The sequence below is a fragment of the Hyaena hyaena genome, unplaced genomic scaffold, assembly GCF_003009895.1.
Source record: "Hyaena hyaena isolate Hyena2069 unplaced genomic scaffold, ASM300989v1 scaffold_882, whole genome shotgun sequence".
Lineage (NCBI taxonomy): Eukaryota > Metazoa > Chordata > Mammalia > Carnivora > Hyaenidae > Hyaena > Hyaena hyaena.
In genome coordinates this window covers 109,219-132,788 of record NW_024081513.1, presented here as the reverse complement: position 1 = coordinate 132,788, position 23,570 = coordinate 109,219, and the positions used below count along the sequence as shown (strand labels likewise).

Genomic DNA, 23,570 nt, shown 5'->3' with positions numbered 1-23,570 from the left:
ACTTCAGCTGAGGAGAATTAACTGACCTAATGGTTTCTTTACTTATAAACTCTTGTTCTACTCCCAATGAAGAGAGAGAGGATCCCAATGACCTGACTTTTGTGGTGGTAGGAACCTATGGAAAGATAAAGGAGAAGTGTGCTTTCCTTCTAGACAGGGCTATGAAAACTTTCCCCCTCAAAGACCTCTGGCTGGATCACCTTCTCTGGAAAGAATGAAGAATATAACAGAGGGGGGCAGTGGATAACCTTTGGACAGGTTCTATCAGATACGAGCAAAGTATTTTAGAATTAGAAACCTATACATTAAAAGTTTGATTGTTTTTATGTTTTTTGTATTATCTTTATATTTTTTTCCTCTTATTAAATTTCTTTTGGAGAATTGCGATCCCAGCCGTACTAAGAAAAGGAAGGAAAACCTCTCCTTGCTTTTATTCCTAATAATAGTTAACATTAATTGGTCATTTACTAATTGTTAGGTCCAATACTAAATCATTAAAATGTGTTGATCTTTTAATATCCATGATCAAAACTCTATTTTTGTTGTTTTAATTCCTATTTTAGTAAAGAGGCAACTTAGAGAAATAAAGTAACTTGCCTCCAAGTTCTACTGCTGGAAAATATTGAAATCCATGCTTCTAACTATCATAGTATGCTATTTCTGACATTTAAAGGTGGGGGTGCCGCTTTAGGAAGAAAAAAGAAAGGCTTTCCATAAAAAAGTGAAACTCAGAGAGAAGGCAGTTAGTATTGCCTGGTCATTCTCTCCACCTAAAGATTCTGTTTCCATCATTCTTTTTTACTAAAAATTTGGAGAGTTTGGATCTTATTATGTTAAGCCTTTGAGTTCCAGGTGGACCTACTGATTTAAAAATGTGAACTGTGGGAATAGAGTGTGAGAAAGAGATCAGAACATAAAAGAAGGAGGTTGGGGTCTTCTGGTCAGAAACAGCAGTTAGACATGAAGAAAGGAATGGGTTTCCAAAGGCAGAGCTTATAGAGGCGGAGAACAGAATGTGGAGCAACATGTACCTTTTCTTTTTTTAAGGTTTACTTATTTTTGAGAGAGAGCATGAGTGGGGGACTGATGGGCAGAGAGAGAAGGGGGAACAGAGGATCGATCCAAAGCTGGCTCCATGCAGACAGCAGTGAGCCCAATGAGGGGCACAAACTAACAGATTATGATCTGAGCCAAATTTGGATGCTCAACTGACTGAGCTACCTAGGTGCCCTGCAACAAGTACCTTTATCCAGCGGCCCTCAATCCTTAATTTGCTTAAGAATCACCTAACTTGTTAAATACTGGGTATTTAACACCCTCAAGGATTCTCATTCATAGGTCTGCAGTGAGGCCAGGAACTACACGTTTTCTACAGAATCCCAGTGATTCTGACATAGGTAGTTAGGGCCGTGACTTGAGAAACACCAGTTTAAGGAGTGAAAGAAAAAGAAAAGGAAAAAAAGTTTTAAAGGGGGAAAAGAGAAGAGACCACATAGCAAGAATTTCAGGAAGGGGTGAGATATCAAATCATAATATAAAATTCTTTCTTATGTAACAATGTTTATGTAATACATTTAAACTTTACATACAACTACAAAACTGAGACTTGGTAGTATAATTGACATACTTTCTCCACTTCCTGATATTCCTGTTTTCACCACCCCATCCCAAAAACCCTATCTTCAACTTCTCTGGAAACCCCATCATCACATGCACCTTCTTCTTAGTGAGAAACATTTGTTAGAATTTTGCCAGTGGTATATGACAGTGTGTTCTTCAAGTGTAATTCAGAATGAGGCAATCATTTTTATTATATTTATTATATGTTTTGGTTTTATTATAATTTTCTTTTCATGGATTCTTTTCTTATTTTAAGTAAGCTTCACACACAGCGCAGAGCCTGATGTGGGGCTTGAAAACAAAACCATGAGATCAAGACCTGAGCCTCAAGATCAAGAGTTAGGCAACTGACTGAGCCACCCAGGAACTCCCCATTCACTCTTTTATTAACACTCAAGTTCCTCCTACCCTTTAATGTCATCGTAGGTTAAAAACAGATCATCTTAGTTCAACGGGGAGGAGGAGGAACAGGAAGTCAGTCTAGTTGGCAGGTCTTTGGGAAGAAATGCTGAGATATCCTGAGATAGAGGAAGAAAAATGCTTGGAGGAGGAAGGGGCAGATAAGGGAAAAAGCAAGGTGTGCAAAAAAGCTGGCAGGAAAGACACGACTAAATCGTTTGTGTGAGGTAAAGAAGGGGTTGACATAATCATTGGGAGGATAAGAGCTAAAAGGGCCAGAGATCTGGCCATTCAAGTAGCGCTGAGCCCCGGCATTGGAAAAGGTGTGGGTGGCTGGGGTCACCGAGAGGGCAGTTGAAGAGAAAGGCGTGTGTCATGAGCACGTGGAGCGCGGCCACACGGGACATGCGCGCTCCCAGAGGTAGGTGGCGTGGTCCTCAGGAACGTCAGAGAGCTTGAGGAGCTCTGAAATGTGATCACAGCACAAAACACTGCATATGGGCTTATATTGGCTCTAAACTTTAGTTTCTAGGAAATCTTTTGAGAAAATGTATGGAAAAATATTTTTAAAGAAGGAGGGATCTCAGAAAGAAAATGAAGCGCTGTGGTATTTTATGTGAAAAACAAAATGTGCATGTTGTCCCAAACGTGCATGATCTTGAAATACCTTAAATGCCCAATGCTAAGTGTTGTTCTCGAAGCATAAGAGAACACTTGGGTTTTCTTTTTCCAAGAATATTTTTCTCTTATTCCAGGTCCCTCCTGTTAGAAACCTTGTTAAGCTTTCTCTAAGGTACATGATCTGGAAATGCTTTTGGGGATTTTTCTGCAAGAAGTTCAATGTTCTTCCCCACATATACTATTATTATATATAATATATATAATAAATGCACAGTGATTTTTCTACACCTAGCACACAATTCTTTTAAAAAATGTGATGTCCCAAAAGGTTTTTCAACTCCACGAGAGCGTTGGCAACACTTAAATGCACCAGTGAAAGCAGGTAAGAATTTCAGGTCATCACGGAAAATGAAGATGCGACTTGCTGGCTAAGTGGTGGCTTCTCCCTAAGGCAAACAGAAAAGCACAGAGGAGGACAGGGAGGAGAGCACTGGGAGAGAAGCTGAAGCAAAGTAAAAGATAAAAAGCTGAGGAGAGTAAAATGAGAGAAGAGACTACGGAAAGGTTGAGATGTGGGGGGTGGGCAGAGAGATCACCGGGTGGTGGCTGTGGTGGGAAGATAATCTTCAGAAGGAAAACCAGTCTGATATCACTCTCCAGACTGGGACACCCTGCAGAATTTGACGTGTCCTAACAAGTTCCTGTTTGTTGTTCTCTTTTTCTTTCCCTTTGCTCATAAGTTTATTCACTAAGCTCTCTTCCTTTTTATTTTCCTCTTTTACAAATTCTCCTATGATATAAATAACCCAGGCAACAGATCTTAAGTCAGGCTTTTTTTTTTTTTTAAGATTAAACATACTGTTGATCTGAGTTGCCTGAAAATCTGCTATATGTTTTCTCTTATACATTCACGTAACTAGACTTGTTTTAGAAGACTGCAATCATATTAGCATTCTTTCCAAGTACCATAAACAATTCTAAAAGCTCTGTGAGCAGACCAGAGCTTCTGAGCTGCCAGCAGATCTTCGGGAATCCAGTGCACTCTTCAAAACCCCCACTTTATCCCTGATATCAAACTTAGTGATCAACAGGATTTGGGGGAATCAAAATCAGTGCCATGGCCTGAAACCCCTGCATTCCCCTTGATCTTCAGTTACAGTGCTCACTGCTCAGCCCACGTCCTCAAGAAGAGGATGTGGGTGGTATTAGAACTGGCAGCCGAGATCCTTTCCTCAGATTGGCACCAGGTGCTTCTTCACTCTCGGGTCACAAGAACTGTTCTAAAGAATAGGAAGCAGACAAGCAGAGGTGAGTCCTACACTTCGTCAAAGAAAATACGGGGACTTAATATATATGTAAGGGATACCATATATATAAAACTGAAAAGGACAGAGGTCCTTCATTACAGGACAGTATTATTGCTGATTGCAATTTATCTGATGAGCTGAAGGAGTGCTTAGAACATCAGGGCACCTACTCAGGGGTGGGCAATGATAAGCATGAAAGGAATGGGTGGAAGAAGAGAAAATACAAAGACAGGGGGAAAAGGAGAGATTCTCTTTTAAATTTCACAGTTTTCTAATCATTTGTATCCTTTTGCTGATCATAATTAGGCTCCAGAATCTATGAATGAGATGATTCTTCTGTATTCGCCTTACCTCCTTAATCCAGCCACTTTCTCTTGACTGATTGAAAATTCTTTCCACTGTTTCTTTAACCTGTTCATCCTCAACTTCTTCTGTCTTTGCAATGGAGCAGCATTCTTGGTACAGCTTGAACTTAAAATGTTTCAGTTTGTGATAAATTTTGGTACGCTTAGCACAAATTCTGCCAACAGTAAACACCTAAATCAAGGAATAAACATTATCTGACATACAAAGTCAGACACATAGTAATGATTATACAGCCTTTCAAGTTTTGAGATTTTCTTTAACAGCAAAATCTAATAAATGTATTATTAATTTTCAAAATATTTATACAATGATTCATTTACCTTCTCTTATTATACAAATTACTTAAGAAAAACTGAACATCTGCTATGTTTCTTCAAGTATTAGGCTAAGCACTGCAGAGGCGGAAATGTGTTTAATTGCAAAACAACGTGTCAAAATGCTGTGCAAGAGATGCTATCAAAAGGAGGGGCAGTTAACCCAATCCAGAGGGGAGGGGGGTCCTCGACTTAGTAAAGTGTGGCCAACTGTGAGGAGAAAAATGGCTTGTTAAGGCAGGAGAACAGGCACACCTGAAAGCAAGAAAATGGACCACATGGACACAGTTACTGACTTAGAAATGCCTGGATTAGGCTAACGTTCTAGCTTATAAGCAACATGTAAAACTGAAACAAACTCTCAAACCAACTGGCAGTTTTCACTAACTAATTTGCTCCACAAGCATTTTGTAAAGTAAAAACTTTGTGTTTAGTCCTGTTTGTTTCCTTAATTAATGACTCTGATGTGGTTGTAACACATTAGTGTTTTACTGCTAGCAAACTATAAGAATTTTAATTTCTATGTCTGTATGAACTTCCAGCATTCTGTGATTAATATTCTTCTTGTAAAATCAACCAACAGAACATTTCTTTCAGAATGTTTGGAATATGTACTGTTATACAGTGAAAACTAAAATAGGAAAACTACAAACTAAACATTGTAACTAAAAACATAACATGATCAAGCTCATTCTCATGAAGTAACCAGAAAAAAGAGACAAATTCCTTGTTAAATTATGTTTTTGTCTCTGCCCATAAATTCACTAATGGGTTATGTTTTCTTGAGTTTGGTACAAGTGGTGTAGTTACAATATTGATCTATGTAACTTGCATTCTATCTAACAAAGAATTGTAGTGTTTTTCTGAAGCCACACTGCAAAGGAACATATAGGTGATTAGTTCAAAAACAATCTGAGTATACTGGCAAATAGTAATAAAACGAAGAATATTTTGGCAAAACTGAATAAAAGTTAAATATGATCAGCAACAGGTTTGATGCACATCTTGTGAAAACAGTACTTGGGACATCTTACAATCTTTCTTAAAATCCTCAAAAATTTAAGAAAACCATATTCAGATTTCTGTTCAAGTTCTATGAAAACCTTTCTGGTTTTCAGATTATTAGAAATAATAACAAGGGTGCCTGGATGGTTCAGTCACTTAAGCATCTTGATTCCAGTTTATCATGATCTCATGGTTCATGAGTTTGAGCCCCACATTGGGCTTTGTGCTGGTGGCACGGAGGCTGCTTGGGATCCTCTCTCTCTCTCTCTCTCTCTCTCTCTCTCTCTCTTCTCTCTCTCAAAAATAAATTAAAAAAAGAGAAACAATCATGTATGATTTCTCATTGCTTGCTTATTATTCTCAGTAACCTCAACATTATCATCAAACCAGTTATATCAACCATCACAACTACCTGGCCAATACTTCCTTTTTTACTTTGAATAAAAAAGATACCACAATAGTTGCAGTGACCACTAGAGGTGCCCTCTGTCTCTCCATTTCTCTCATTAAAGTATTTGTGTGGGTGAGGTCTCCTATGGCCATTCTAGATAAAAATACAGTATAAAAATAATATAACTTTTTAAAAACTTTCCATCATAATATTTTTTATTTTCCATAACACTGAGGAATTATCTGCCTAAAACTTTTAAGTCAGGGCAAGAGGGAAGGACAGGTATTTAAAAATCCTTATTTAAAAATCTTTTGCCTGTATGAAACAAAAATATCCATTGAAAATATTTAACGTTACAGTTTACTTCTTTCCACTTCAAATTCCTACCTTCTTGGCAGCTACTTACACTGATGTAGATCAATAAACCCAAATTACTTTTAGAATATTCTCATACTATGTTATCATAAAATGTGATCACATTTTCTGTGGAAGAGCCTACACCATTGTTAGTAGGGGTTCACAGAAAAGAGTAAATGTATGTAATAGCTATAATAATGTGAGTAGGCCTCTCCCTTCACCCCACCTGTTTGTAGTGTATTGTTACAGCCTCTTATACCTTACAAATTTCTCTGTACAGTGTACAAGGCTTACACTGTAGGATTCCATTTATATAAAGTACTAAAACAAAACTATGCTGTAACAACAGTGACCTTAAATGTTAAGAAACTTATTTAGAAATTACTTTTAATTACCTAATTGCATTTCTGGATATTAAGGACACTATTCTAACAAGAGAGACAATACTAAAAAAAAATTGCCAGAGATAGAGAAGTAAGTTCTGTGATGATTGTTCTCAAAGCAGACAAGGAAAAAGGCATGTAAATGGTTACTAATCCACTGTTCAGGGTTAGTTGGCATAGTTGTATAAACTGATGTATCTGAAATTAACTGAGTCACCTCAGTTATCAATGTGAATTAGGTATCCTATGTATCCAGAGATACAATCTGAAATGGAGCTAAAACCTGTCACCAAATTTTCCTAAAACAGCAGATCTTGAATTGTAAGGCCATAGAAGGAATCTGATTTGTAATTTATTAGATACAGCATGTAGAAGTGTGAACACACTGCTTAACAAACTAAGGCAAGGATACAATGAAACATGCATTATGCACATTTGTAATATCCAGCTAATTATAGAGAGCTTTTTGAGGCATTTCTCTAGGTCCTCCTTTATATACAGAGGAGCCAGGAAGTGAAACAATAGAGAAGAAAGGAAAAAGATCCTCAAGAAAAGAGGAAGAACGGGAAGAAGTTTCTCTTTTGTTTCTAGGTCTCTAGAAACATTTAGCACAATAGGCTTGAGCCAAAGGATTCTATTTCCTCTTGGCTTGTTTTTTTCATGGACATGTCACACATTGATAATTATTTCAAAATTCTTGCCTCTTCCATTGGATCTTGAGCATCTTTAGGAGTCTGGACAGATTCTGGGAAAACTCAAATGAATTCAAGATTATTGTCAGTCTTTCCAACTGCCTCTCAGATTTCGCTCCTTTCCTCCAAGTGATTTCCTTTTCATCTATGCCCCCAGATTTCACCACACTCTGGTGGTCCAAGGCCTCTTGTCTCAGTACCCTATCCAAGACTACTGTAACTAAAATTACTCTCTCCTACCAATACCACTTTCCATCAAAGCATCCTGTCTTTCAAAAAAGCTAATCTTGGATAAGTAAGGAAAAAAGTTTTATTATTAAATATACTCATTACACGCATTCTTCATTGTTTGCACTTTAAAAGGGGACCCTAGTTAACCCCAAGCAGTCTCAATTTTATGTAACTATGGCCAAAAACACAAAATGGAGAATTGGTTTTCAAAATAACTTAGGGGTGGGTATAGGAGTGGCATAGTCTCTTTAATGCCTTAGATGAAAAACAAGTTTATTATTTTCTTCTTTCCTATCCCTTTCCTTTCCCTTTCCTTCCCATACATGCATTGCTACTGTAGTTCAGTAGAATATAAGATAGATTTTAATAGGTGATTCTTCCATTTAAAGAAAAAAATTACTGAAAATTTTAGTATTAAAGAATTTTAATTACAGCCGTGCCTGAGTGGCTCAGTAGGTTAAGCATCCGACTTTGGCTCAGGTCATGACCTCACAGTCCATGAATTCTAGCCCTGTGTTGGGCTCTGTGCTGACAGCTCAGAGCCTGGAGCCTGCTTCAGATTCTCTCTCTCTTTCTGCCCCTCCCCCACTCACATTCTATCTGTCTCTCCCTCTCTCTCTCAAAAATAAACATTAAAAAAATTTTTAATTACATTATCTTAAGTTACACAATAACTAGTTTAGTGTATGCATACAGCTAAAGACACAAGTGTACACGCATTTTTACATAGCTGCAAGGATAATATGTACACTGCTCACTATTTCACTTTCACTTAGCATGATTTCACAACCTTCATAAATACTATTTTAGTGCTTGTATTATATTCTATCACAAAATGGTATGATATACATAACTTATTAAATCACTACTCTAATATTTTATTTGAATTATTTCCTTTTTTTTTGCATTATAACTAATGGTTCAATGAATTTCATGATTATGTCATCTTTTAAACAATAAGATTTGCATATTGACTATGTCGAGAAAAGAAATGTGTTTTTATAATAACTTGCCAAATGATACAGTAAAGACATTCTGAATTCATTATCCCCATACAAACTTTCTAAGTGATTCTTGATACCCAGATTCAATCTGCTCAATTATCGCCAATAGTACTGAGGAATCATACTACCTAATCTAGTAGAAGAGTTTGGATTAATAGCATATTTCTATCATAATAACTGACCAGCAGTACTTAGAAGCAACTCTAAGAGCCTCCCCAAACACACACCCTTCATGGATATTCAGACTCACCAGATGAAGTTCTCATCATTAACATTTCTGCATTTATAAACTTGTCATATAAGACATTTTTCACATTCAAAAATTATACCTTCTTTCCTTGTACTCTTTCCCCTTCTCCTAGTACTTTCTCCATTTCTAAAAATAAGTTATTTGTGCAAACTTATGTATTGAAAATTTCTAAATACTGAAAACCAAAATGAGAGGGAGAAATACCTGCTTATCATGTGACATGAAATCATCTGTTTCCATAGTTCTGGTGTTATACAACTTTCCTGATAAATGCACCGAGTATCTACAGTGGCGATGCAATCCACAAGCCTGGCAGGAACAGTCTTCAGGATTCTTAAAATGGATGCTTACATTAGAATAATTTTCTACCCGTTCCTGGAAACAATGAAAAAATGTAATGAAGCTTTACAAGATTGGAAAAAACAAAATAAAACATAAACAGAACCTAACCAATTAAAACCAATATTAGGAATCACAATATGTGGTTAGGATGTAAGAGCAAAACACACTGGTATTTCTTACTTTAATGCAGAATATGCGGTAGATATTTGACAAGATATTTTTAACTAAAAAATAATTTACAATTTAGGCTATTAAATGAAAAGAAACCAGACTAGGAAAAAAAATCCTTCCTATTTGTGAGTTACTATTAAGTAGTATTCTTTGCAAATATTAATTTACTTTTCTCCTCTCTAGTTAGGTATGAGGTATTACAGTTAAAAATAGAAAAGACTGAGCAGCAAAAATTCAGGATACAATAATAAAAAGACAAATTCATTTATGTTAGTTGAAAATTGAGAAAAAACAGATCACATTCAGTCTCCATTGTGTAAATTATACCATATTTCCCACAAAATATTCCAGAAATAATTTAAATTTTTCTTTTCTTTAAATTTATTTTTGAAAGAGAGAGAGAGAGAGAGAAAATGCGTGCATGCATGAGCGGGGGAGAGACAGAGAAAGAGGGAGACACAGAATCCGAAGCAGGCTCTAGGCTCTGAGCTGTCAGCACAGAACCCAACGAGGGGCTCAAACCCACAAACCATGAGGTCATGACCTGTCAAACCCACAAACCATGAGATCATGACCTCAGCCTAACTGACTGAGCCACCCAGGTGCCCCCAGAAACAATTTCATCCTCCTATGGCTACTTACTAAATAAACTACTATGAAAATAAACAACTTGGGAATAGGAGTACCAGGTGGCCGGTATGGATACGGACAGCCTGAGCTGAAACTGAGGAAATATTGGCATTTGTAAATAAGCTTTATTAAGCTGTAAAATTACTTGTGGTTGTGTATTTTTGCTCACACTCTAGGCCTATGCTAGATACTGCTGTTATAATTAGTAGTGTAGATTAAATTTTACCATAATATTTGAAGTACATACAGTGTAGTTACTAACCCACATACAGGGTTAGTAACCCACATTCATATTCCTCTATCAGCCTGAGAGTAATTAAATATCCAGTACATTAACAGTTTCCTTTTTTAACACTGTATGATTCACAACAACATTGCATTTTGTTTACTTTTAATATTTCTCATATTTCATGGCCCTTTGTGACACGTGTCACTTACAGGCTGACATTCAGAGTGAATAGGTGGCCAGCCACCTTCCCTTCTTGCTTCTGTGGTCCATGCTGAAGCACATGTGAGATGAGAGCTCTATGAGCTTGGCTCTGTGAGTAACTACAATATGTAGGAACACTACTGTTGATTTACACAGGACATATAACTGAAAAATAAAGTTTGCTGGGTTAAGCTATTAAGATTTTCATTGCTGGTCTGTCATACTATTTATTTTTTGCAGCATGACTTAGCTAATTTTGACCAAGACCATACTAAATCATCTATGTCTCTAAATTTTTAAGTTAACGTTTTCCTGTATCTTAGAGTTATTATTTCAACATCAAGTTATTCAAATTCAGCATAACATACCATAGTACAGTAAAGCATAATACAGCATAGTGGTATGGGCTTTCAAGTCAGAGAAATTCTAGAAAGCTATGATTTCTAGGTTGGAACAGTGGCCTAGCTAATTACTAGCGATGTAACCTTGTGTTACTCAATCTTTCTGAGTCATAGTTTTCTCTTTAAAATGGAGGAAATAATAGCGCCTTCCTCATGGGGTTACTCTGAAGATCAAATAAGATACTTTACACTGCATGCAAATTACTTGGCCAAGTTAAACAATCAATAAATAATATGCTATTTTTCTATTAAAGAAAACAATATTTATACCATGTTCTAAGAACTGTGCTATGTATTTTACCTACCAAGTAAGTAAATATTCCTTTTAAAGTAGGTAAATATTTTCTGTATCTGAGGAAGAGAGTAGAGTTTAGAGAGGTTAAAAACTCACCCAAAGTTAAAAAGATATATATGGTGGCCCTCAACTCAGCCATCCTCCAAACTGAAGTCTTCTCTTTCTGTAATCCCATAACTGTCCCTTAAACCTAAACCATCTGTGGCTAATTTATCAGTAATTCAAGACTGAACAGGCATTGGATGCAGTCAAATCTCCTGACATAAATGAGGTAGAGTAGCCAGTGATTTAAGTTCTAAAAGGACTGATAGGAATTTGGATTTCTCTTATCTTGCCATTCTTTTATCTTCCTAAAACTGGAAGATAGAATGTTAGAAGTAGGGAGATTTTAAAAAAGTTAAAAATCATATAAGACAGCCTCTACTATTAGAGATCATAAAATAGAAAGCTATGGGATAACATGAAATGCAATAAATCTTATACATTAAAAGGATGCTTCCCTTAAATTGGTAGAAATACAAAATCTTAAGGTGGAGAAGGATTAAGGCACCCTAGGCCAGTGTTTCCCAAATTATGTTATTTAAATCAGTTATTCTCGGAGGTGATAATAGGTAGCTCATGGAAAGGAGTCTCATAGTAAAACACAAATTTGGAAAGTATTACATTCTACGTCAACGTCTTGAAGATTTACAGTATAAATTCTCACATTAATGCTCCTTGGAAAGTTCTCCAGTTAAGTTTAAGTTAAACCCACTGTTTCTCGTAACAATGGAACTCTCTTTTCTGAAACAACAATTAACATCCTGCAAGATAACCTCCTCATTTTAATAGACTGACTAAGACCTAGAGATGTTCTAAAGTTATTCATCATTTAGAACTACTTAATTACTGGATACATATAATAAGTGTTACAATAATTAAAACAACAATAGCCTTTAAAAGAGGTGGCAAGCTGATTATTCAACAAAAATGCCAGTAATTTAGAAGATTATTCATTCTGACTGGGTATTTAAATCCCAGTAGGCCTCCTACTCCCATACCACCAACCAGAGATTCAAAAACAAATAAAAAATTATATACCTTATATAGCTCTTTCCAGCGACTTCTAGAAGCTAAACTCTCTAGACGAGGCTGAACAAAGCGGTTATCCAAATAATGAAGAGATGTCAACATATCTTGTGCATATGATTTTTGTCTGGTGCCATCTGTTCAGGAGAACAGCAATAACAACAAGAAATAATCACTTAGCCCTTAGGAAATTATCTATCTATCTACCTATCTACCTATCTATCTATCTATCTATCTATCTATCTATCTTTTTTAAGCCCTCACACCGATGAATTATCCAGCTCCAATTACCAATAGTGCCAAAGCTGAGAAACCTTATTAGGAAATATTTAAATAAATGAATACTTAAGGATTTCTTCCCATAGTTTTAGAATGGTATTTTAAATTTAAAAAAGATTAATGAAGAAAAAAAAACAATTCCATCAGAACATTAAGGAAAGGAAAGAACCACAGAGGCCTTCTAATTATTCCTTGAATACATCAGACTTACTCTTTTTTATTTTAATCCCAGTAAAATCAACATACAATGTTTTATTAGGTTCAGATGTACATCATAGTGACTCAACAGTGCCATACATTACTCAGTGCTCATCATGATAAATGTACTCTTAATCCTCATTGCCTATTTTATCCACCCCCCCACCTACCTCCCCTCCGATAACCACCATCTTGTTCTATACAGTTAAGAGTGGTTTTTGTTTGTCTCTTTTTTAATTTGTTCCTTTGTTTTGTTTCTTAAACCCTACATATAAGTGAGGTCATGTGGTATTTGTCTTTTTCTAGTTGACTTAATTCACTTATCATTATACCTTCTAGGTCCATCCATGTTGTTCCAAATGGCAGAATTTCATTCTTTTTTATGGCTGGGTAATATTCCATTGGCTATATTCATTACTTCTTTGTCCATTTATCTATCACATGAAAATTAATCTTACCTAAGGATCTTTGTATGGGGTGTGCTTTCAGCTAGATCTATGCATTATTTCCCCCCTGACTTCATTCAGGTTTCTGCTTAAAAGTCCCCTCTTAGGGCACATAGGTGGCTCAGTTGTTAAGCATCTGATTTCTGCTCAGGTCATGATATCAACGGTTTGTGAGTATGAGGCCCACATCAGGTGAGTTCAAACCCCACTTTGGGTGAGCCCTGCTTCTCTCTCTCTCTCTCGTGCCCGCCCTCTCTCTCTCTCAAAAAAAAAAAAAAAAGGAATCTCTTGAGAGACTTTTTTTGACCAATCTAATAGATACTTTCCTTTTTTTCATCACTTGATCTCCTTAACCCACTTTATGTTTTTTTCAAGAACTAATCACTAGTTGAAATTATGTTATATATTTATTTACTCATTCTATTGTCTGTCTCTCCCATTAGATGTTAAGCAACATGAGGGCAGAAATCTTATATGTCATAGTCATTGCTATATCCCCAGCCCTCAAATAAATGCCTGCCCCTTAGGCACTCCATAAATATTTGTTCAATATACCATGAATGAAATGTCACTTTGGCAATTAGGTAGATATTCAAAACAACATATTATAGTCTTTATTAACTGCCAGATTATGTGTTAGATGCAAGGGATAAGTGTATATCTAAGGTATGGTTTTTCTTATACTCTTAGAAGGGAGGAAGGCAAAAATACATTTTCAATACAGTATGAAAAGTATATAAACATCAGCACCACCAGGACACTGATAGCACAAGTGAGGGAGTGAAGATGGTTTTACACTCACCTGGAAAGTGTAGGGTAGAAACAGATTGTATTTTAAGAGAGAACAGTATGAACAAAGGCACAGAAGCATAAAACAGCATGTAACTTTTAGTGACATTCAAGTTTAGAGAGGCTGGGACAACACATAGGTGTTGAACTACTCTACTGTTTTGAGTCTATGTCTCATATCCTCACATTCACTGTGAACTCTGTAAGGGCAGGGAAACATCACATATTTCTTTTTCACTTTCCACATTTCACAAATAATAGACAGTAGCAAGTTTTTGAAGTGAATGGGCTTCTGGTGTAGTTAGATGATCCCAGAGGGAACAATTGGAGGGCCTCTTGGTTTTGCTTAAATTTTTACATATTATATTATATTACATTACATTATATTATGTTATATTATATTATATTAGTAGGGTTTTACAAATTGGAAACGGAAAAAATTGCTAATTGTTCCATTCATATTAACTTACCATACAATGTTCCCAGAAAAGATTCATCTAAAGCATTGATCAGAAGAGCCTTCACAACTCTTTCAAAGTGAGTATAGTGGTCACTAAAAGAATCTGAAATTAATTTAAAATACATATTAGAATATAACAGATAAAACAAGTCCCTGAATAAAACAGTTTCCTTTCTCTAAGAAATTAATACTATAAATAGGAAAAATCACTTAGTCATCCTAATTTTACAGCTGCCTCGGTGACTTGTCTAGTCACTGAGCAAATCTCCATTTTCCGACTTACTGGCCTCTAATCCAAAATTTCAAGTTGTTATTTGAAATAATCCTCAGTTTCCAAACGTATTAAAAGAAAACTGTTCAGAAAATATTAAGAGATATTCTATGAAAAAGGCCCCACATCATCCTCTGTGCAGCTAAATTTAATTATCAACTTAACAATTAGAGTAAGAAAGCAAGAAAGAAAACTTCTATAGGTAGATTGTTCAATATAAACCTGCAACTCCTAACTTTACTTCTCTTTAAAATATGCTACACATGAAATCGTCCAGGAAATTATTACCCTAGCCAGAACTCCAATGGCTATAAAAACTCTTTCCCTTTCCCTGTCCCAGATTTAGACCCTTCCACATCAATTTAGAAAAGTTCTCTCTTCTCTTTCTCCTACCAAATATATAAGCCTACCTTCCCACTAACCCAGTTTGCTCCATGAAATCACTTCATTGTGATGGGTCAGGCAATGAGAGAAGGTCCTTATATTTCCCAATGCTTTAGGGTCCAGGTTAACTATGGCTGTAGAAATATTTTCTATCAAACATAACCCCTTCCATGATCCAAATGGTCAACATATAACATTTGTGCTGGGCACCTCTAAAGAATATTAGGGGCAGTCTGAGTATTTTAGGAAAATACTAAAGGTACTGGAAGATGTCTGATTATAAATTTAAGCAAAAGAAGACCTATATTAACATTCATGACTGAATTTTGACTTGCTTTCAGTTGAAATGAAATAAAAATGAGATTTAACATGGAGAAACTTTTTAACATATTTTAGCTAGTGAAAGGGCTGTATAACTCTTTTTCTGGACTTCAGGAAAAATATTTAGTATACATTATTTTTTAAGAAAACATGTTATGGGCACCTAGGTGGCTTAGTTGGTTAAGCATCCTACCTCAGCTCAGGTCATGATCTCATGGTTCTTGAGTTCAAGCCCAGCATCCGGCTCTGTGCTGACAGCTCAGAGCCTGGGTCCTGCTTTGGATTCTGTGTCTCCCTCTCTCTCTGCCCCTCCCCTGCTTGCCCTGTCTCTCTCTTTCAAAAATAAATAAACATTAAACATTTTTTAAATAAAACATGCTATTATAGTACAAAAGTGGTAAAAATAAAGCAGTAATAAAATTAAATGACTATAGCAGATAATTTACACCAGGACCCTTAGACTTTAGAGGGCCTGTAATCAGTTGCAAATTACAAAAGAACTGATCACAACTATTTATGAATACTTTTTTAAATATCAGTAAAACACAATGGTAAAGTGAAATAATTCTTTAATAGCATTCAATTTTGTCTAGACTTTCATCAACCTCTAGATATAATATACTGCTGGTACATAATTTAATTTGTGTTAAAATGCATTTAAACTCTAGAACTTCTCAAACTCTATTAATGAGAAAAATGTTCTGGGAATATTAACAGACATGTTGAGGAAAGAAACATCAAATTCATTCCCTGTGCCCTTAAGTCGAACTATCAAATAAATTGAAATAGAATTTTTTATCGCCCTGAATTTATCAATCTTCAAACATACTAATGCCTAACGTTAGTTGCTGCAGAGTTTGGAAACTGCTGTTCTATTTTAAAGACCCTGATGGTGTTTCTTCAGAATTGGGAGTAAAAGGAAAGGTTAGAGGATCAGAGTCACCTCAAGTGTTCTACCAATGGACATCAGAATCTCCTTCAAGAGAGTCAGGAAGGCCTCAATTTCATTGTGTTTGAGTGAATGGATGGGCAGTGGAGGAATTATGCTGCTGGCATCTCAGATTGGAAAAAAGATTTTATTGAGCAAGTAAATGGCAGGCATCGTTCTATGCACTTACACGCATTGCTTTATTTCTCAATACAAGCCTATGAGGTACTATCAGTACCCTTGGTTTATTTTTGGTTAAGGAAATAAATACAAAGATGATGAAAAATTTCCCTAAAATCACACAGCCAGTGAGTGTTGGAACCAGGGCTGGAACTCAAGCAGTCTGACTCTAGATCTCATCCTACTATCCGCTAGGTAGATGTTGTTCTGCACGGTAGTTAGGTTTGATAATATTATGGTTCAGAACACAGGATTTTAGATTTGGATGGGAAATTGGAGGAAATAATTCAAGTCTCTCATTTAAAAATTTTAAAAATGACACAATGATGAAATAACATACCCAAGATAACAAAACTAGATACAGAAGACTCAGGATTAGAGCTCAGACCTCCTCTATAGTTGTTTTTTTTCCCCCAGTGCTTTAATCCTTATATTGGATGAGCTTCTGTGGAATATCCTAGGGATATCATTTAAATTTTTCTTCCATGATTTTAAAAAAACTACGAAAGGATACAGGAGAGAACCAACAGTATTTGTGTTTATACATAACTTGAGTTTTCCAAGGTAGTTAATCTTGGGGTAGTTAATTTTCCTATACTCAATCGTAGGATAAGCTAGTCATTCTGTTGATTTTCCATGCATCCTTTATCATATATTAATTTCACATATATGCTAAGATTTTGTTTCAGGACCGTGTACCTTTCTTAATGATCTGGCTGTCACTCGTATGCCAGTACCACACTGCTTTACTTACTGAAATTTTATGATAACTTTTTATATCTGATGGAGGAAGTCCTTCTAATTTTCTGTTTGTTGTCTAATTTTATTTATTCTCATATATGAATTTTAGCACTGTTTTGCAAAGTTAAATCAAAAAGTTAATTTCAGAAGAAATAATTTCTTGTACTATTAATTGCTTTCCAGAAACATGGTGTGTCTCTCCTTTCATTCATGTTTTCTTTGCTATTTCTTTGCTATTCATGACCTATAAAGTCATGCTTTTCTTCTTAAAATAGGCATAGGAACTTTATTTTGATTGCTACTATAAATGGAATTGTCCCTCATTATAATATCTTCCAAATAATTATTGACAGCATACAAGAAAATTACTGAGTTTTATGTATTTATTGTGAATCCGGTCATCTTTCTGAGATCTTTTGCAAATTCCCAATAGACTCTCTTAGATATTTGTGGAAAATGAGCTTAATGGCACATCAGAGAGCTGGAAAGAGAAAGATACTGTTCAGGAATTTCTGGTCAGTGACTCTGCTTTCTCCCCTAACTCTGAGAAGGATATGGTCTTGCTAGTGCTAAGCTTATTTCAAGAAACAAGAGAATGTTTATAAATATTCTCTTAGGTGGAAGCATATAGATTGTTGGTGTACTTTCTTCTAAAATGGAAGCATAAGCCTACCGTAAGAAAGCAGAATAACAGCAAGAAATTGGGTTCTTTTCCTACTCCAACAGGTCCCCCTCAGTAGGCAAAAAAGAACACAAGAAAACTATGGAAATATATGCTATATCTACAACTCCTGCTCTCAATGCATTCATATCTTTTCTCTTAACTTTTATATCTCTGGTTAAATAAGTCAGAAACTTACAGCTTGTGTGTATGTATATATAAAATCATATTATGTTCAAATAATGCCTTTTCCTTTTCAAAAGTTTTATTTCTTTTACTTTGTCTTATTACATTGTTCAAAACACCTAGAAGAAAGTAGGACATTTTTGTTTTGTTCTTTAAAGAGTATCTCTAGTGCTTCATTATAAATATATATTCTCTAAGTATTAAATATTCTTTGTTGTGTAAAGGACATATGCTAATATTACTATTTTTTTTGAGTCTTGTTATTTTGTTTTTAAACTAGATAATGGCTTGAATTTTATGAAATGCTTTCTAGAATCTATTAAAATTAAGATTAATTAATGATTTTTTCTCTTTTGACATATGAATGAAACCAATTAATATATTAAACCATTTTTAGGGTCCTAAAAGGATGGCTAAGTAACTTTTATTTATTCTTATAATTAGAAAAGTTATTTCCTTCATATGTCTATTTGCAAATCATTCTTATAATTAGAAAAGTTATTTCCTTCATATGTCTATTTGCATATCTATTTTTATCAACTTATTAGGATGTGAGCCTCATTGATTTGCATAAATGGGTGTGTCCAGCAACACAACTGTATTTTCTCCTATCACACCTTTGAATTCACATTTCCATATGTCCCTTCCATCCAAAAACATGCTATATCTCTTAGCACATTCAAATCTTCTTTTATATATCCAACTAAAGCTATAGAATTTTCTTCCTTTAGGTTTCCATGTATTCTGTACTTTTCCCCCAGAAAGTTGTGAAATATTTCTATTTCTTTATGTATTATCTTCTCCCTCAGAATTGTTTTCATTTCTCTATACTAGAAGAACTTCTTGGGCTTAACCTATATACCATTGGTGAGACTTTTCTGTACTGTTAATTCTGTTTTTTACATCTTTCAATATGGATGTTACTTATGACTTTATATTTCTAATTTTCTGGCAACTTATCCTTAGCTTGCTCTGTTTCATCTCGAATTGTTCTCTCTATAAGTTCCTATTTGTTTTTCACAGAGGGCAAAGCAATGCTTGATACAATTTTCTTCTGTTTCCTTTAATGAAATATTTGAAATATTTTTCACAGACGTTTTCTTCCTCCAACTCTTTACATGGGCAATGTTACCTTTCCCTTGTGCTACAATATGATTTCACTGGTACTTTTTACTCATTCTACAAAAAAAAAGGCAAGATCTAGGATTTAATACTTAATGTAAATGCCTGCAAGACTGTTCTCAGGCAAACTCTGCATTATGTTGATAGAATTATTCTCTTTAATTTCTAGGTGGAGACTAAGTTAATGTTCATTTTTAATCTAATTTCCAGTAGTCTAGCAAGTATTTATCTAGCAAGGCACTAGTAGACTGAGATGTACTCTTCTGTCTATACTTTGTTCTCTGTCACTCCGAACATGGGATAGACTGGAAAAATAATATAATCGTCAGAATCCACAAATCTGAAGGTTATTCCTTTCTCTCTGTGTATAACTTTCTTAGTGTGTGAACATTCTAGGTCTGGAATACAATGGGCCATTGCCAGTCTTTCCCTCTACTTTTTATAATATCTCTTCCGGGAGCTGCAGTCTCAAAATAAATTTAGAGAAGTACAGGGATTTACAAGAAGGAAAAAAGACTATGACTGTCTTCAACAGCTTCAACCATGAGCAGGAGAGGAAACTTTTCTATTTTGAGATGTTACAGATACATCTCTCCGAGCCAAATGGCAGATGAGGAAGTGACAAATGTCTTCCTCTAGATATAACTGTTCTCTTCAAAAATCTAAAATTGCATTGGCCACTGATTGTGATTCTCACTTGAGTATTGAATTTGGAATTAGAAAATGTTTCTCCCAAATTGTGATATGTTGACTATGAGTAGTGTTCAGTGTTCTTATAGAGGCTGGGAGGAGAATGAATTTGGTAATACTAGACTAATTATAGTCTGAGGCCATAGAGTAGTGTTGATTATTCATCGTATAGGTTATTACTTTAATGAGAAAATATATTTTTAAAGTGTAAGAATCCACCTACAGCAACTCTAGAACATAATTCCTTGATAACTTGAAAACTGCCTATATTTTTTATTATATTCATAAATGGCATAAACATTTATAAGTATTAAAAACAAGTCATAAATTATCACTCTAAAATATATGGGTTTTCCCCCCTCTAATGTTTTAAATTATATTTCTCTGTCTTGAAGTATAGACCCAGGAGCCTTCAGCCAATATACTTATCTTAACCAACCATCCACTGAACTAACAATAAGTTCCTATAATGTATCATCAACTTAAATGGGTATGAGAAATGCAAAGAGAAGTGAGGTGGATTAACCATTGAGGTTATTTTTTGGAAGTGGGAATACCTACTTGGTTCTCTTTATTTTTTGTTTACCATAAGGTTCACTCTTTTTGGTGTACAGTTCTATCACAGGTGCATAAAGTTGTGTAACCTCCACAACAACCAAAAAATAATAAGTTCTACACCACCCCAAAACTCCATAATGTTACCACTCAATAATTTAGTTTTACACAGATTGATTGAATCTGAGGTGTCTGAAAGACACTGGTAAAAATGGTCAATAAGAAAATGAAAAGTATGTCTCAGGCTTTGGAGAAATCTGTGCTGGGAATAAAAGTTTTGGAATTTTTGCTTATATATTAGGCAAAAGTTATGGGAAAGAGACTGCCAATACAGAAACAAGAGAATTTGAGGATGACCTTTGGACACATCAATATTTATGTGGCAAGTAGAAAAAGAAGAAAGCAATATTATAAAAAGAAGACAAGACAAGGGAAGACAACACTACACGCTAAAAAGAGAACTTTTTGAAAAGGAGGGTGGTCAACTGATGGTGGCAAAGCACATAACAATACCAGGTTAACAAAAAAACTGAAAAACATTTTGGCAACTAGAAAGTAATCACTACTGAGAGCAATTTCACTGGACTGATGGAGTAGAGTTAATGGGAAACTTGAATAAAGGATAAAATTTAGAATAGTAGTTAATGAAACATACCAACTCAAGGGAGGAAAGGCATGAATATGGTTATAAGCTGAGAAAAGACAACTTGTAACAATAAAGCCAGAATTGCAACTAACACACACATAAAATGTATTGCATAAAAAATGAGATTCATCTCTCTAAGGTAATGATGCTCAGTAGTAAAAGCAAGCACAGAATTCCTTGATATTTATCCAAATGAGTTGAAAATTTACATCTATAGAAAAATCTGCACACAAATATTTACAGCAGCTTTATTCATAATTGCCAAAACTTGGAAGCAACCAACATGTTGGAAGGTTATCTATTCACCTTCCTTCAGCAGGTGAATAGATAAACAATTGTGGTATATCCATACAATGGAATAGTATTCAGTGATAAAAAGAAATAACCTATCATGTCACATTAAGACATGGAGGAAACTTAAATGCATATTATTAAGTGAATAAATTCAATCTGAAAACACTACATGCTGTGTATTCCAACAATAAAACATTCTAGCAAAGGCAAAATTATGAAAGCATTAAAAGGATAAGTGGTTGCCAGGGGCTCAGGGGAGATGGGAGAAATGAATAGGTAGGGCACAGGAGATTTTGAGGACAGCACAACTATTCTGTATGATACTGAAATAACAAATACCTGTTGCATCATTTTATATTTGTCAAAACCCATAGAACGTACAACACAGAGTGAGCCCTGAGATGAACTATGAACTGCAGTTAATAATAGCATATCAATATTAGCTCATCAATTTTACTATATGTACCAAACGAATGCAAGATGTTAATTATAGGGAATCTGTGTGTGAGAGGGGTTATAAAAGAACTCTCTGTAGTTTCTTGTCTTCAGTAAATCTAAAACTGTCCCTTAAAAAAACAAGCACAGACATGTAGGATTGAGAAGGATGTTAAAAATAGTTGCCCTCTGCTGGACTTTGAGTTTTATTAATTAGCAGGAGTAGCTATGAGAGGGTATCACTGAACAAGTATTCTATCACATTCTAGATATTATAATCCAGAATGATGGGTTATCTGCTAATTGAGTTTCCCTAAACTTTCAGTGTCCAACTGGCAAGTAACCAAATGACTACTGATGTAAGGAAAATAGTCATTGACTTTCAAAATAGAGATGCCTATCACTGGCCTCTCTATAACTGATACATTTCTTGAAATTTGATTCATGCCTCAATCTACTATTTTATTATAAATCATGAGATTGATATTGAATCACATTACATATAATTTTAGTAAATATGCCCATTTATAAGAAATTGGAAAGAATGCACTCTTGAAGAAAAAAATAAAAAATGTATTCAGTCAACAGCCTGTTTCTACCAGAGTTGTAAAACATCATAAAAACAATCTTTGGATTTATGCACAATTATAGGAACTAGAAAAATACATATTTAAAGATACGCTAATTTGTCAGGGTCCTATTATTTATGTTTTAATTAACTGTATAAAAAGAATCCTAATTTCCAATCTCTTATCAAAGTTTCACTGATACTTCAATAGGCCTGATAAAAACCTATGGTTCTCAAAGTGTGGTAGACACCTGAAGTCCTCAAGTCCATTCAAGAGGATCTATCAGGTCAAAACAATAACACTAAGATAATCTTGCTGTTTTTACCATGTTGACATTTTCACTGATGGTACAAAAAGTAACTATGGGTAAAGCAGCTGGCTCCCTAACAAGAATGACGGCAGTCCGACCAAACCACAAATAATCACTGTAGGATTCACTGCTATACCCTCAGTAAAAAGCTACTTTTACTTAAGAAAGTCCTTGATGAAGTAGTAAAAACTATGAATTTTATTAAGTCTCAAATATACATCTTTTGAGTATTCAATGGGATGAAATGGAAGTATGCATGGAGCACCTATGCTGCATACCACAGCATATGATTGATCATATTTTGAGGAACAATGGAGTTGGAAGCTGAAAACCCCTCATTTGTCATGAAACACCATGTTTACTTGAAAAAGCAACTGATGGATGCCTGGCTGGTTCAGTCAGTGGAGCATGCAATTCTGGATCTGAGGGTTGTGAGTTCAAGCCCCATGATGGGCCTAGAGTTTACATAAAAAATAAGAATAAAAAGAAAGAAGGGAACAAAGGAAGGAAGAAAGAAAGGAAACGAATGAACAAATGACAAACAATGGATATTCAGGCATTTGTTAAGTATTTTCTCAAAAATGAAAGAGGAAATCTGTAATTTCAAGAACTCACAGTATTTGCTGCCAAAGATTTAGGAAACAGATTTTTATAGAAATTAGAATTTTAGAAAACTTATATCTGCTACTGCTGTGAGCTTGACAGCTTCCCCATACCTAAAAAAGTTTCTGATGAGATTGGCGGTAATATTAACAAATGTGATTTCAAAAATATTATAATATGAAATGTGTCAACATTTGGAAGATCTACATAATGCAATGAATCAAT

The 23,570-nt window shown here is 35.0% G+C and overlaps 1 protein-coding gene across 6 annotated transcripts in view; it reads right to left on the bottom strand.

Annotated features, from left to right (window-relative positions):
* The window catches only part of CCDC82 (coiled-coil domain containing 82), a 32,718-nt gene that overhangs the window by 1,922 nt on the left and 7,226 nt on the right, over positions 1–23,570 (bottom strand). For 4 of the 6 annotated variants that reach the window (XM_039220314.1, XM_039220315.1, XM_039220313.1 and 1 more), the window contains exons 4-7: positions 14,460–14,552; positions 12,290–12,414; positions 9,145–9,315; positions 4,299–4,484 (exon numbers count right to left, since the gene is read on the bottom strand). In XM_039220314.1, the coding sequence (XP_039076245.1) occupies positions 4,299–4,484; positions 9,145–9,315; positions 12,290–12,414; positions 14,460–14,552 (575 nt within the window). Of the gene's footprint in view, positions 1–3,871; positions 3,921–4,298; positions 4,485–9,144; positions 9,316–12,289; positions 12,415–14,459; positions 14,553–23,570 lie in introns of all 6 variants that reach the window. The other 2 variants (XM_039220317.1, XM_039220318.1) reach the window with 2 other exon arrangements.